Below are 12,461 nucleotides of genomic sequence, written 5' to 3'. Positions count from 1 at the left end.
CTCTTGATAGTTTAGAGAAAATAAGAAGAAAAAATTCAATTTGAATTCCTTAGAAAAATAATTGATTATAATAAATTTTCAAATCAACTTTTTCCTGTTTATAGAAATAATTGATTTTTTCAATTATGATTAAAATAAGCAATTATTATAATGGTTACCAAACGCATATAGAATCCATTATAATCTGCATAATGAATTGTAAGCTGATAATCAATGAAAGTAATGGTTACCAAACAGCCCCAATATTCATCCATAAACCAAACGAGTGAAGAATTGTTATCAATAATTCTTGAAAAGGTCCTCCAGATACTGTGGGATAGTATGAAATTTCCATTTTTCAATCTATCAAAAGTGCTCCGACAAAGTTTGCTGGAAATTGTGGTTTGTGGACAGATTTTAGAGATAGAGAGCAGCAAAGTTCCAAAATGTCCTGCCCAAACTTCCAGTCCAATAAGACCTAACGTGATGGGATGGGACCATGGCATATTTGCTCAACTGAATGCGTAGAAAAAATTACAAATACAACTAACAAGGTAGGTAAAGTTTCATATCAACTAAACTTAATTTCCAATACAAACAAACTCAAATGTCTCCTTTTCCTTGTCTTGGTTCTGTGACATTTTTGTTATGTCAACCTGTTATAGCAGTTCTTATGGTAATGTTAAAATTCAAAATTTTGTTGAGCCATGTGGATGGCCTAACGGGTTTCTCCATTATGGTAAAGCAGGACAAAATGAACAGATTTGATTTTCTATGGCCCCATTAATATTATTTTTTAATATATAATGTTCTGTAGGATAAAGATGGAAAATAAAATATAATATTTATGTGAGATAAAATAGGATGAAGTGAGATAAAATAGGATAAAATAAGATTAAAAATTAGTTAAATAATCAGGGATTGTATTTGGCGTCAATCCAAGAGTCGCGAACGTTAATGAGAAAGTCGTGGCGGTTTTGGCATGGTCGCGCGTTTTTGGCAAGAACGCGCGTCCTTCTTTCAGACGCGTGCTGAATGTTCCAACTCAATATTCAAATCAATAGATTTGTTGATTTGAACATCCATTTTTCATGTTTGTTCTTTCCATAGTGGGAGCAAAATGAAAAAACTCGGAGTTTATTCGTTCCATAGGAACTGCCCTTAGTGAGTAGAGGGCAAAAACAACTAAAGTTTATAGCAAGATTCAATGTTATTAGCAAAGCTAGGTGGAGCTCTTTGTAGTACACTTCACTCATCATAATCCATTTGAGGTTACCGAGAGTCCATTTTGTGCACTCCTCTAAAAAGTATATATTTGACAAGGTAATTTGGTTAATGGACGGATGGGACCCTGGTTAAATAACTCCCAAATGGTGGAAGTTAAAATGCCACGTGCATCCTCATTAGAAAGTGTGCACAAAATCAGACTCGGCCGACGGTTTTGTGTACATTCCTCCGGAACTTTCAGTAGAAACTTGAGTACTCCAGAACTTTCAGTAGAAACTTGAGTACTCCAGATTCTTTGACTAGACCTATAGGTTTTAGGAAACAGAGGGAATATCACGTTAAATGATGAATTTTATTCACAAGAAGAAAAGATAATACACATCAACATGGCCATGAACAGACGGCTGCAAATAACAGTAAAAATAAAAATAATTCATTACTCTCCTGATTGAACACAATGCACAAACTCTTCACACGTTGCTTTAGGACTCACAGCTTCTAGGATCAGTCAGTGACATTGGCATTTCATCTGAGAAAGTACTGCTTGAGAAGGTTCCAGGAAACCCTACCAGGATCCTCATATCAGGTTACTCCTCACATTCCTCATTTACACCCAAATAATTACCTCAGAGATACGGCAGCGACAAGTAAAACCACAGAATCTGAAGCTAGAAATTAAACATATCCAGACCTTCTAAGCAATGTGATAATGGCGAATAAGTTAGCGCATGGCAGCTTCGAAGACAATACAGCAAAAAAAGAAGAAACACCTGCAACATTATTGCAGCAAAAACCAAACACTTAGTACTCTGCTAATTAAAACGCAAAAGTAAATAAAATTTCTCCATTGCTTAGAGCACAGACTCGACGAAAGAGGAAACAAGCAGTTCAAACATCATAAGCAGTTAAATCTCCAGAACTTATTGCACAAAGTCGGTCTGAAGGGTTTAATCTTCAGGTAACAGAGTATATCGTCATTCTTGCAATATCCTATATTATGATTGCCAAGATTAGTGAAACATAATTGAACCTAGTTCAGATTTTGCAACGATGTAAATTTACTGAAGAAAAGATATTAAAATCGTTCAATGTGGATAATGACACAATGCTATGTTAACAGAAGATCTAATCTCATGCAAAATAATAACAGCATGGGAGGATAAATTACATTCATGTTAGCTGGGCATAGCCGTTCTCTTTATTGTTGCTAAAGCAATCCTGATCAGATAGAGAAGCCAATAGACTACGCGGAGATGCCCATACTGGAAGGTCGAAGAAAGATTGCTTCAGCTGCCCCTCTTCTGCCTTATACATTGCTTCTGCTGCATCGCAGAGCTCCGAAAGGTCCCGAATCATGCCTTCCCGCATTTCTTCCTAAAATTCAGAAATTTAACATCAAACCACTTAGCATATGTCATGAAGAAACATAGAAGAAACTTAAATGACTAAACTAGTGACACATGTAAACTCCTTCCACCGCTTATTACGACATGGAAGTGGTATACAGGTACTCCGAATAAGTGACAAGAGATTAACCACCTCAACTCTGCCCCAACCTCCAGCAGCCTAAACTAGTCTAGCCTCCACCAATTTCACCACCAGCATACACTACCTACGCCTGCAATTACCCTTTCACGAGCACCAACACCCCCCAACCACCTGATTCCACCATTGGCGGATACACAACTACACCTACCCCCACCTCTCCACTAACTACAACACCCCTAACCACCTAATCTGACACCTCCACTAATTCTTCCATCAGCAACTCCTCCTAGACCACCACCACACCAGCAACTCCACCAAACCACCCCCAACACCACCACCCACCCACCCCCACCACCACCCCCCTCCTCTATCCCAACTACCATAATCCCCACCAAAAAGATACAAGCTTCTTGAGAAAAGGACCACTAGTTAAAAACCCTAGTAACTATGATCCAGTGCGTTTTTAATACAGCTTAAAATTACCACAAAAGAAAGAAGATTACCACTTTAACAACCCCTAATTAACAAAGAACAACTATATTCTAGGTATTTACAAGCTAAACAAAGTAATAAACAAAATCCCTAGAAATTCACTAACCTGTAAAAGAAGATCATCAATCAAAGACCCCCCAGAGCAAGCTTCTTCTGTCTGCCCTATCTCTCTCACTTTATAAGACGAAGTACTCGTCGAAGGTTGTGATTGTATATGTAACTGTTGTTGATTTTGATTTCTTTCTTCAATTTCCTTCAAACTGTTTGATAAATTACCCCAATGAACACATTCTTTCTTATACTTATCTTTCAACTTCATTAAAGTATGTTTTCGTCTTCTTAACCCTTTCTTCTTTAACTCAATCTCCAGATCTACGATACCTCCATCACTAGCAGTAGTAGTAGAAGAAGATTTTTCTTCTCTCTTTCTCTTTTTTTTCTTATAAACAAATCCATTATCATTACAGAGTACCCATTCAGCTTCATTTACTAAAACCGTAGTTTCTCTTCCCGACATTAGTGTATCGTGAGAATCAAGCTCCTCAGAAAGTTTGAATTTTTAGCTCGCAAGAAGATTCAGATTTCAGGGGAAATAAATCTCCCGCCTTTCAATTTTAGGGTTTCTATGTGGTGCCAACAAGGAAATGGCTTGTTCGTTTGGGAACATCAGATGATAAAATGGTTTCTATTCCAAGAGCGTATTAGCCTTTTGATCTAATTGGTGGGTGGATCCTACGACTCTAGATATCCTTTTTCTCAACCCTTGATATTAGATACTCTTTAGCGGGGGTCAAGGGATAAAGGGCCGATGTTAGCTTTACTGAGGGCTCTGCAAATCGGACAAAAACTAACACGGGTGTATTCGATCCTGATTTATGTGGATTTATATGGATATAAGTTTTACCTGAATCTTGTGGATATGTATGATTTCTTAATGAATCTTTCAGATTCTTAAGGATATATACTTTCAGATTATAATGGATTGTAACTTGGATTAATTTAGATTTATAAAGATTGAAATAAATTTCTACCATCAAATATCTTAAGAAAATTGAGCAATTAATAATTAAAAAAAGTTCAACATACCAAAATAAATAAATAAAATAAAATCTTTATTACTCTTAATTAATTATTATCTAAAGTTCATCCATGTAAGTAAAATAACCTCATGATTCATTGTTATTTCCTTCACCGGTTTCATCTTTCCACATTTCAGCAGCGATAGTTGATCGTCATTTATTTGCATCTGCACGCTGACGTTGTTGACTTTGAATAGTTGGATCCAAATCTTCTTCTTCATCATCCGAAGATGAAGAATCATCATCCTCTTCAGGTGGAAATTCATCTGATCGACATTCTTTTCGAAGAAAATTATGCAGCCCAACACAAGCTAATACAATATGTGCTTGTGTCTCATATGGAAATGGAGGCGCCGATTTAAAGATAGTGAAACGAGATTTAAATATACCAAATATTCGTTCAACTACATTTCTTAATGAAGCATGGCGAAGATTGAACAACTCATTGGCAGTTTCAAGATGACGACCTTCACCACAAAAAACTTGTAGATGATATCTAACACCACGATAATGAGCCAAAAATTGTCGGCGATTTGCGAATCCACAATCCACCAAGAAGTATTTACCTTTATAAAATCACCGAAATTATCTTGTTAAGTATTTACCTTTATGTCTATATATATACATAAACATGCGTACATATTAGTTACCTTGTGGAACTTTGAGGCTATTTGTTCTTGACAATGCATCTGTAAGAACTCTTGAATCATGTGTTGATCCCTCCCACCCTGCTAGCACATACATGAATTCTAAGTCGAAGTTACAAGCGGCTACCACATTTTGTGATATATTTCCATGCCGATCACGATAACTGCTTTTATGGCGTCCACGTACTGTAGCTAGAATATGTGTACCATCAATAGCTCCAATACAATCCTGAAACTGTAGCTAGAATATGTGTACCATCAATAGCTCCAATACAATCCTGAAAAATTGTACTGTTTTTAACAGAAAAATACAGGTATCGAAATAGTTAATAAATAATATTTAACTTACCTTAAAATATGGGTAGAATCGCGTGCTTTTCTTTATTTTAAAGGGTGTTGAAACGGGCTTGACCATCAATTCCGGTGCTATTGTGTTCAAAGCTTTTAGCATCCTATTAAAAAAACTCTTACTTACAGCAAAATGAGATCGGCTAAATGTTTTACGGATGACAGAATATCGATTATTTTGGCCAACTATAAGTAAGAAAGCCGCGAGCATTTCTTCTATGCAAATGAATCTTGTATCCTCTAAAAGTGTTTTCTCCCTTATGATGGCACATAATTTTCTAAAGGCAAAGGGATACATTCTATATAATTGTCGGAATTCTTCGGCATCACCATTTAATTCGTCATTCACGTACTCGAATCCCTTTGACGTAATTGGTCGTCGAATCAATGGATATCGTATACGCGCATAATCTAATGATAACACAATTACTATCTTTACCACAACATTTAAAACCATTAGCTGAGGCATTAGCTCACTATGTATTTCTTCTTCCTCTTCCTCTTCCTCTTCCTCTTGTCTTACTGCAGTACCTTCCACCGTGTTGACCTTAAAATATTAAAATGCATGTAGTATAAAAAATTAATCATATAAAATTCCAAGACAAAAGCTAATAGATATTTATTTTAAAATAAAATTCATATGAAAACCTAATAAAAAGCAAAATAAAAACCGATGAACACTTAGAAGCGAATAATTAACTTGACCAATTTATTTTACTTTAATGTTTTTGGTCGCAATTTTCTTACTAATCAATAATGTCATCTTTCATCTGAAATTTAATCCACTCGTAGCGCTCCTTGGGTGACATAGCAATGAACATATCTTTTATTTCTCTTCCAGCAATCAAGTTCATGGCTTTGAACCTATTTTGATTTTGTAATCCCGGAACCTCTTTCATTGCATCCCAAAGACCACAACTCTTTTCCATCGCAACCCGGATTGCATCAAAATTATTAGACATGTTGTGCACATCAACACATAATTTTTTCTAAAAGTTGATCTTTAGAGGAAACAATGCTTGGTGAATTACCCCCTTGTGAAATCTCAGTTCTACTACGTTTTGTCAGTAGAGTTTTTTCCAAGTGATCCTCTAAATTTTGATCACCAAGAGAACTATGTTCAGTTGTTTGCGTTTCATAACTTGATGTTGATGGTGTAAATGTTCCACTTTCATAATTCCAAGACAAGTCTTCTAATGCAGATTTTCTTTTGTCTTCCACGCCATAAATAGGAGCATTCGTTTCAGTTCCAACACCATATGAAGTCCTCCCAGTGGCAGTCTCACTCCCCACCATAAAGCATAAATCGGGATAATCCGACACACCTTCTCGCTGGAGGTATGCCAACTTTTCATGTTTCTAGTAAAAAAACAAAAAAAATGCTTATGTTAGTTCAAAAAATACTTAAAAAGTAACATTAATTATTACTATGACGGTAATGCATACCTCCATGAAATCCATCCAAACTTCATCAGGGGCTGTGAACTTTTGATCATCTTTATCCCATCCAAATCCAGAGTTGAACCGCATCAATGTACACATATCCCTATGGCGATTTTTGAACCATCTCCAACGACTAATATAGTTGTCATAGGTTTTGGGTTTGAACACTACATTTTCATTTGCTAATTGAAGTTTTGCATTAAGTCGTTGAAGTATTTTATTTTCAACAATTTTTTTAGAGATCGTGCCATTAGTATTGCGCCAACCACGCTTACATGCATCAACCAAGAGCACAAGCAATTCATTGCTCTCTTCCGTTGTCCATGTATCATTCTTTCGTTTACTCTTTGCAACCTCTTGTTCTTCTTCCCCCATATTAGACATTTCTAGTTACGTATTTTCAAGTACATACAGATTGGGTACAGTAAAGGTAGAGGTTCAAGCAAAACGTGTTTTATGATTGTTAAATAACGTTAGCACTAATGAATATAAAAATTAATCTAAAAAACAATACCTTTTCACGCAATAAAAACTCTATCTCTTGTTCCTGAAACAAAAAAAAAACAAAACAGAAAGCTCATCAAAATAATGGCGACGAATACCCGATCAATCACAGTAGAAAATGGTCTTGAATTTGAGAAATACATATGTCTAGTGTACCTTGTATTGCTTGCTAGAGAGATGGAGGATCCATTTTGTTTACGATGATGAAGAAAAAACACTCGCATATATATATATATATATATATATGAATATATGTTAATATATGACTACAGTGAGTATCCATGAAAATCTCATGGTCTTGGTCGAGATTGGTAGAGGATAATTTTATATATATTTTGCCTAAACATATCCTAGAAAATCCTAATATATCTTGAATCATTTACAATCCAAAGATATTCGATCCTAATTGAATACCTAGGATATTCAAAGAATCTAAAATAATCCTAATTGAATACCTATGATATTTAAGGAATCTGAAATAATCCTAATTGAATACCGTGGAGTTTTGAGGACATTTAGTTATCCAAATAAATCCGGATCCAATACACCCCTGTAAGTTAACTCAGTTCAAAAAAGTTTCTTCTAAATCTCTCCAAAACTCATGAATCTTTGATTTTATTTCTCTTCAGAGCTTGTTTTCTTAATGATTACTAGGGTTAAAAGTTTTAATTCTATCATGTTTCTCTCTTTTATTATTTTCCCTAAACTTATTTGCTAATTTTCTTTCATTCCAATTTCATCGATGTTTTCATAAAAAAATTTAATCTTATCAAAGATTTTACTACTGTTATCTATTTGTAATGGATTTCTAATTCTTCTTGCAGATTCTTCATTCAGTATATCATGGAAGGCATCGGTTTTGGACTATTGCAATTTCAACTCTTCTTCTGACAACTATATTGTTGCAGTCAAGATTCAATTTATGGTCAGTTTCGTCAGTAGTATTGCAAGACATCAATCTTAAGGTGGATGAAAACAGTATGTTCCAGTAATATAGTTTAGATTATGTTTATGATCACAATGAAGTTAGTGAGTTCATTAGCAGTGAGTTCACGTTCCGAGTTAATCTTCGTCAGTTACAAAGTTTCCAGATCCAAAATTTTAAAATTCAAAAATTAAACTTTCCCCAAATTAGTTTGCGTGATTATAGGAAATACGACTCCTTTGAGATTACGTATCAGTTGACTCTCATTATTTTCCATGTAGAGAATTATTCTTCATATTTTCAGAGGATTTTCTTTCCTAATGTTACTCAACACAGTTATCTCGGTACAAAAAATTATGGTTATTTTTAAGGGTTTTGCACATATATAAAAGAGAGAATTCAAAGACTTTTCTCATATCATATTGTAAAAGAAAATCACAACTTCTAGATTTCACAGAAATGTCTTCATCTTCAAATAACCAAGTTTCTGGTATTACTTCTCAAATGCAAAGAACTAAGATTCGAGATTTTGGTGCTAAAAAAATGAGGCGTGCTGTGGGTACATCAAGAGCTTTATCTGTATCTACTGACGAATGGAAGAATACTCTTATTGGAAAACTTTTCTCAAAGGATCCAGTTGAAACTGATACTGTAAGAAAGGAGATTTTGCAACTATAGAAACAATACAAAACTAAGGAGATCCGTGGTCTGGACAAGAACATCTTTCTTTTCAAGTTCAGTACCAATGAAGTGATGAAAGTTGTACTTAAAAGAAGTCCATGGAATGTTGCAAAGAGTCATCTCAACTTAAAAGAGTATGATTCATCTATTGCTGTCAAGGATCAAACTTTCTCTCATCAGGAATGGAATGTTCAGTTTAAAAATATTTTGATTGAACATCACTTTGTGCAAGTGGTGGATGAAGCATTGGTGGAACTAGGTCCTAAAATTCACACAATTCTAGAAAACTGCAGACTTGGATATGGTAGTATGATCACTGCAAGGGTGAAGATAAATCTTAAAAAACCTCTATATAGAGGTGGTTGGTGGAATGCAACATCGGGTGGCGTTACATGGGTTAGATATCACTGGGAAATACAACCACATTCTCTTTGCCCACAGTGTTTTACAGTTGACCTCGATGATGATGAGTGTGATAATATAGTTGAAGATCTTAAAATAAGAAGATATACTAATGAAGAGTATATCAGCTATTGCAGTGAATTAGCTAAACAATATGGTGTTGAGATAATCAATGATTTGGATTTAATGTTGAAACAAATATGTGAAGCCAGCCAAAGACAACTTAATGTTGAAGCTGAGGAACAAGAAGAGGAAAGAAGGTCCAAAAGATCAAGAGGTGATGATAGCAACAATGTTAGCAGCTCCAGTTATCCCATTGGTTTTGTTATCCAAAATCATGAACTTCACAAACATATCACTGGTCATAATACTGGAACTACTACTTCATCTGGAGATATTGATGGCATGGACCATGACTTGGCTGAGGAATGAGATCAAATTGCAAGGGAGAACTTTCATGAAATGAATGAGGCATCTGCTAATTCCGTAACTTTCTTACGCAAATATTTACTTTGGAACTTGCATAATTTTGGTTTTTGCTACTGTTCTCTTTCAACTATGGAAATTATGGCTTGGAACGTCCAAGGCTCGGCTAAAAAATTCACTAGGGACTAACTCTTTGTTCTTGTTAAAAAACAATCTCCTGATTTTTTATTTCTCTCTGAAACTAAAATTGATTGTGATAGGATGGGACCTTTTGAAAATTCTTTGAACTAGTGTAATCATGTTTGTATTGATAGAGTAGGTCTTGCTGGTGGTTTGATTTTTATGTGGAAAGATGGTATCATTTGTGATGTTCAAGATGTTTCTAAGAATATGATTCATATAGTTACTAGGATTGACCCTAGTAAACCATAGATCTAATTACTTTCATGTATGGCTCCACCTATTTTGACAAAAAAAGGAACAATGGGATTATTTGTTAAGAATTAGTGAAAACATAATGCAACCATGGCTAGTGATAGGTGATCTTAATTTACATATACATGATTTGCATAATAGCTCGGACTATTCTGTTGAGGATAATTATGTTCAAGATCAGATGAACAATTGTGGTCTCATGGATCTTGGTTATACTGGTAGGAACTTTACCTGGTCTAGTAACAAATACGAAATTGGAGTTAGGAAATCTAGAATAGATATGGCCATAGGAAATAGTTATTGGTGTATGAATTTCCCTAAAGCTAAATTGTCTCATCTAGTTCAAGCTAGTTCTGATCACTGTCCAATTCTTTTAATTCCTACTGAGATTGGTAATTCTAAAACTTGGAGACCTTTTAAATTCTTTGTTATGTGGATGAAACACTTTGCATTTAGGAATCAATTACAAGTTGCTTGGAATGATGATATTCATGGTTCTCCTGCTTTTAAACTTATTACTAAATAGCAAAACACTAGACAAAGACTTTCTCATTGGAATAGAATTGAGTTTGGAGATATTGATAGAAATATCAATAATCTACAAACTCAACTTGAAGTAGCTCAAAAGGCTCTCATTTCTGAATCTCAGCATGATAGGATAATTAGTATCACCAAGAATCTGGATAATTGGTTTGATATAAAAAATTGATTTTTATAGGCAAAAAACTGGAGATAAGTTTATCACAAATATGGATAATAGTACTAAATATTTTCATACATTAGCGAATAGGAGAATGTTTAGGAAAAATATAGATTGTTTGTGTGATGCTAATGGACTCTGAAAAATCGGGGGTCTAACAACAGCACCCAATATTTCGCTTAGCAATCTGTATGGACTAACTCCGAAACACTTTCTAGAGAATCAACTAGACAGTCAGACTCAATCTAGGTAAAAGTATCTCAAGGAGTTAATATCTCCCTCTTGTTTTGATTCACTCAAGCTAATAGAAATCAGCGAGTCTATAATCAAACACAAGGAATAACTTGGACGGTACCAAAGAACAATGTCCAAGGATCAATCAATGACAATCAAACAACCAAAGGTTGGATTATACCAATTGATGATCTACACGCACAACCTGTATTGTTTCAATTATAAAGATAAACAATATAATGCGGAAACTGAAATAACACAGACACCAGAAATTTTGTTAACGAGGAAACCGCAAATGCAGAAACCCCGGGACCTAGTCCAGATTGAATACACACTTTATTAAGCCGTTACATACACTAGCCTACTCCAAGCTAACTTCGGACTGGACTATAGTTGAACCCCAATCATTCCCACTTAGTCAATACTTTCGTCTCAACATGAAAACCACTCCCCCTTACATAATGATACGTAAAACACGTAAATCATATGTATTTGTAGTGTGAACTACATATTAATTCTCCCCCTTTTTGTCAATAAAATTGGCAAAGGTACAAGAACGGGATCATAATGAAATTTCCGTAAGAGACAATTCATGACTGAGAGAAAGAAACACACATCATCTTATTTAGATGCAATCATATAGCCGAAGCTAACAACATTCATCAAGGAGTTTAAATATACAAGATAACCCCTCTAAAATTCCATAGCCGCACACCCCTCAAGATATGACCATTAAGCACAAGTTCAAAATAACTCTCCCCCATTTGATGTCATTCCCGAAAGAACAACAAGAGCGACCTTAATTTCACAAGAAAAGAAGGATTTTATTGGACACCAAAACCATAAGAATGATTTTTATATCCAAAAACTCAATCAAATTAATCACAAGTAAAACCTGCGACTAATTTAATCGGTATACGCAATCAAATCAAACACAAAAAGTAATCAATTCAATTGTTTGTGCTCAACATAAGAAAACTCATGGAAACACAAAAATACTCAACTAGATTAATTACAAGAGAACCCATAATTAATCTAATTGGAATACACAACCAAACTAATTACGAAAGTAATTAATTTAATTGTCAATTGTTTTGCTCGACATAAGAAAACTTACGGAGCAATAACTAAATAACCAAACAAGATGATTAATTTAGTTCAAAATGTCAACATAAAGTACCTTACGGAACAACCAACAAATCTAGTAAAAAATAATTAACTTGGTTGTATCGTGCTCAACATAAGACACATTACGGAGCCTCACAGTAATACATACGAATATGGATCAGGGATGATCAATACTGCGGAATACACAAGGATTCATTCTATCTTCAATCATTATTTGCATAACAACAATAATAGACATAATCCTTGAAAACAAAAGATTTTAACCTATCTTTCATCAACATAATTGACAATATAGGCTTAACTTTTGTATTTGTCAAAAGTCC

General features: G+C 34.6%; 2 protein-coding genes across 2 annotated transcripts; one reads left to right on the top strand and one right to left on the bottom strand.

Moving 5' to 3' along the window:
- Nucleotides 1-1,537: 1,537 nt before the first annotated feature.
- Nucleotides 1,538-3,838, bottom strand: LOC113277688. The gene is made up of 3 exons (XM_026526719.1): nt 3,293-3,838; nt 2,375-2,580; nt 1,538-1,976 (listed from the first exon to the last, which is right to left on the bottom strand). The coding sequence occupies exons 1-2, from the start codon at nt 3,701-3,703 to the stop codon at nt 2,377-2,379; spliced, it is 615 nt and encodes a 204-aa protein (XP_026382504.1). The 5' UTR covers nt 3,704-3,838; the 3' UTR covers nt 1,538-1,976; nt 2,375-2,376.
- A 6,320-nt stretch (nt 3,839-10,158) lies between these two features.
- On the top strand, nt 10,159-10,602 carry LOC113279396. Its single transcript, XM_026528088.1, has one exon. It carries the CDS (start codon nt 10,159-10,161, stop codon nt 10,600-10,602), a length of 444 nt encoding a protein of 147 aa, XP_026383873.1.
- The last annotated feature ends 1,859 nt before the right edge of the window (nt 10,603-12,461 follow it).

This window comes from Papaver somniferum, chromosome 5 (assembly GCF_003573695.1).
Source record: "Papaver somniferum cultivar HN1 chromosome 5, ASM357369v1, whole genome shotgun sequence".
Lineage (NCBI taxonomy): Eukaryota > Viridiplantae > Streptophyta > Magnoliopsida > Ranunculales > Papaveraceae > Papaver > Papaver somniferum.
The sequence above is the reverse complement of the archived record's forward strand: the minus strand, read 5'-3'. Positions and strand labels throughout refer to the sequence as shown.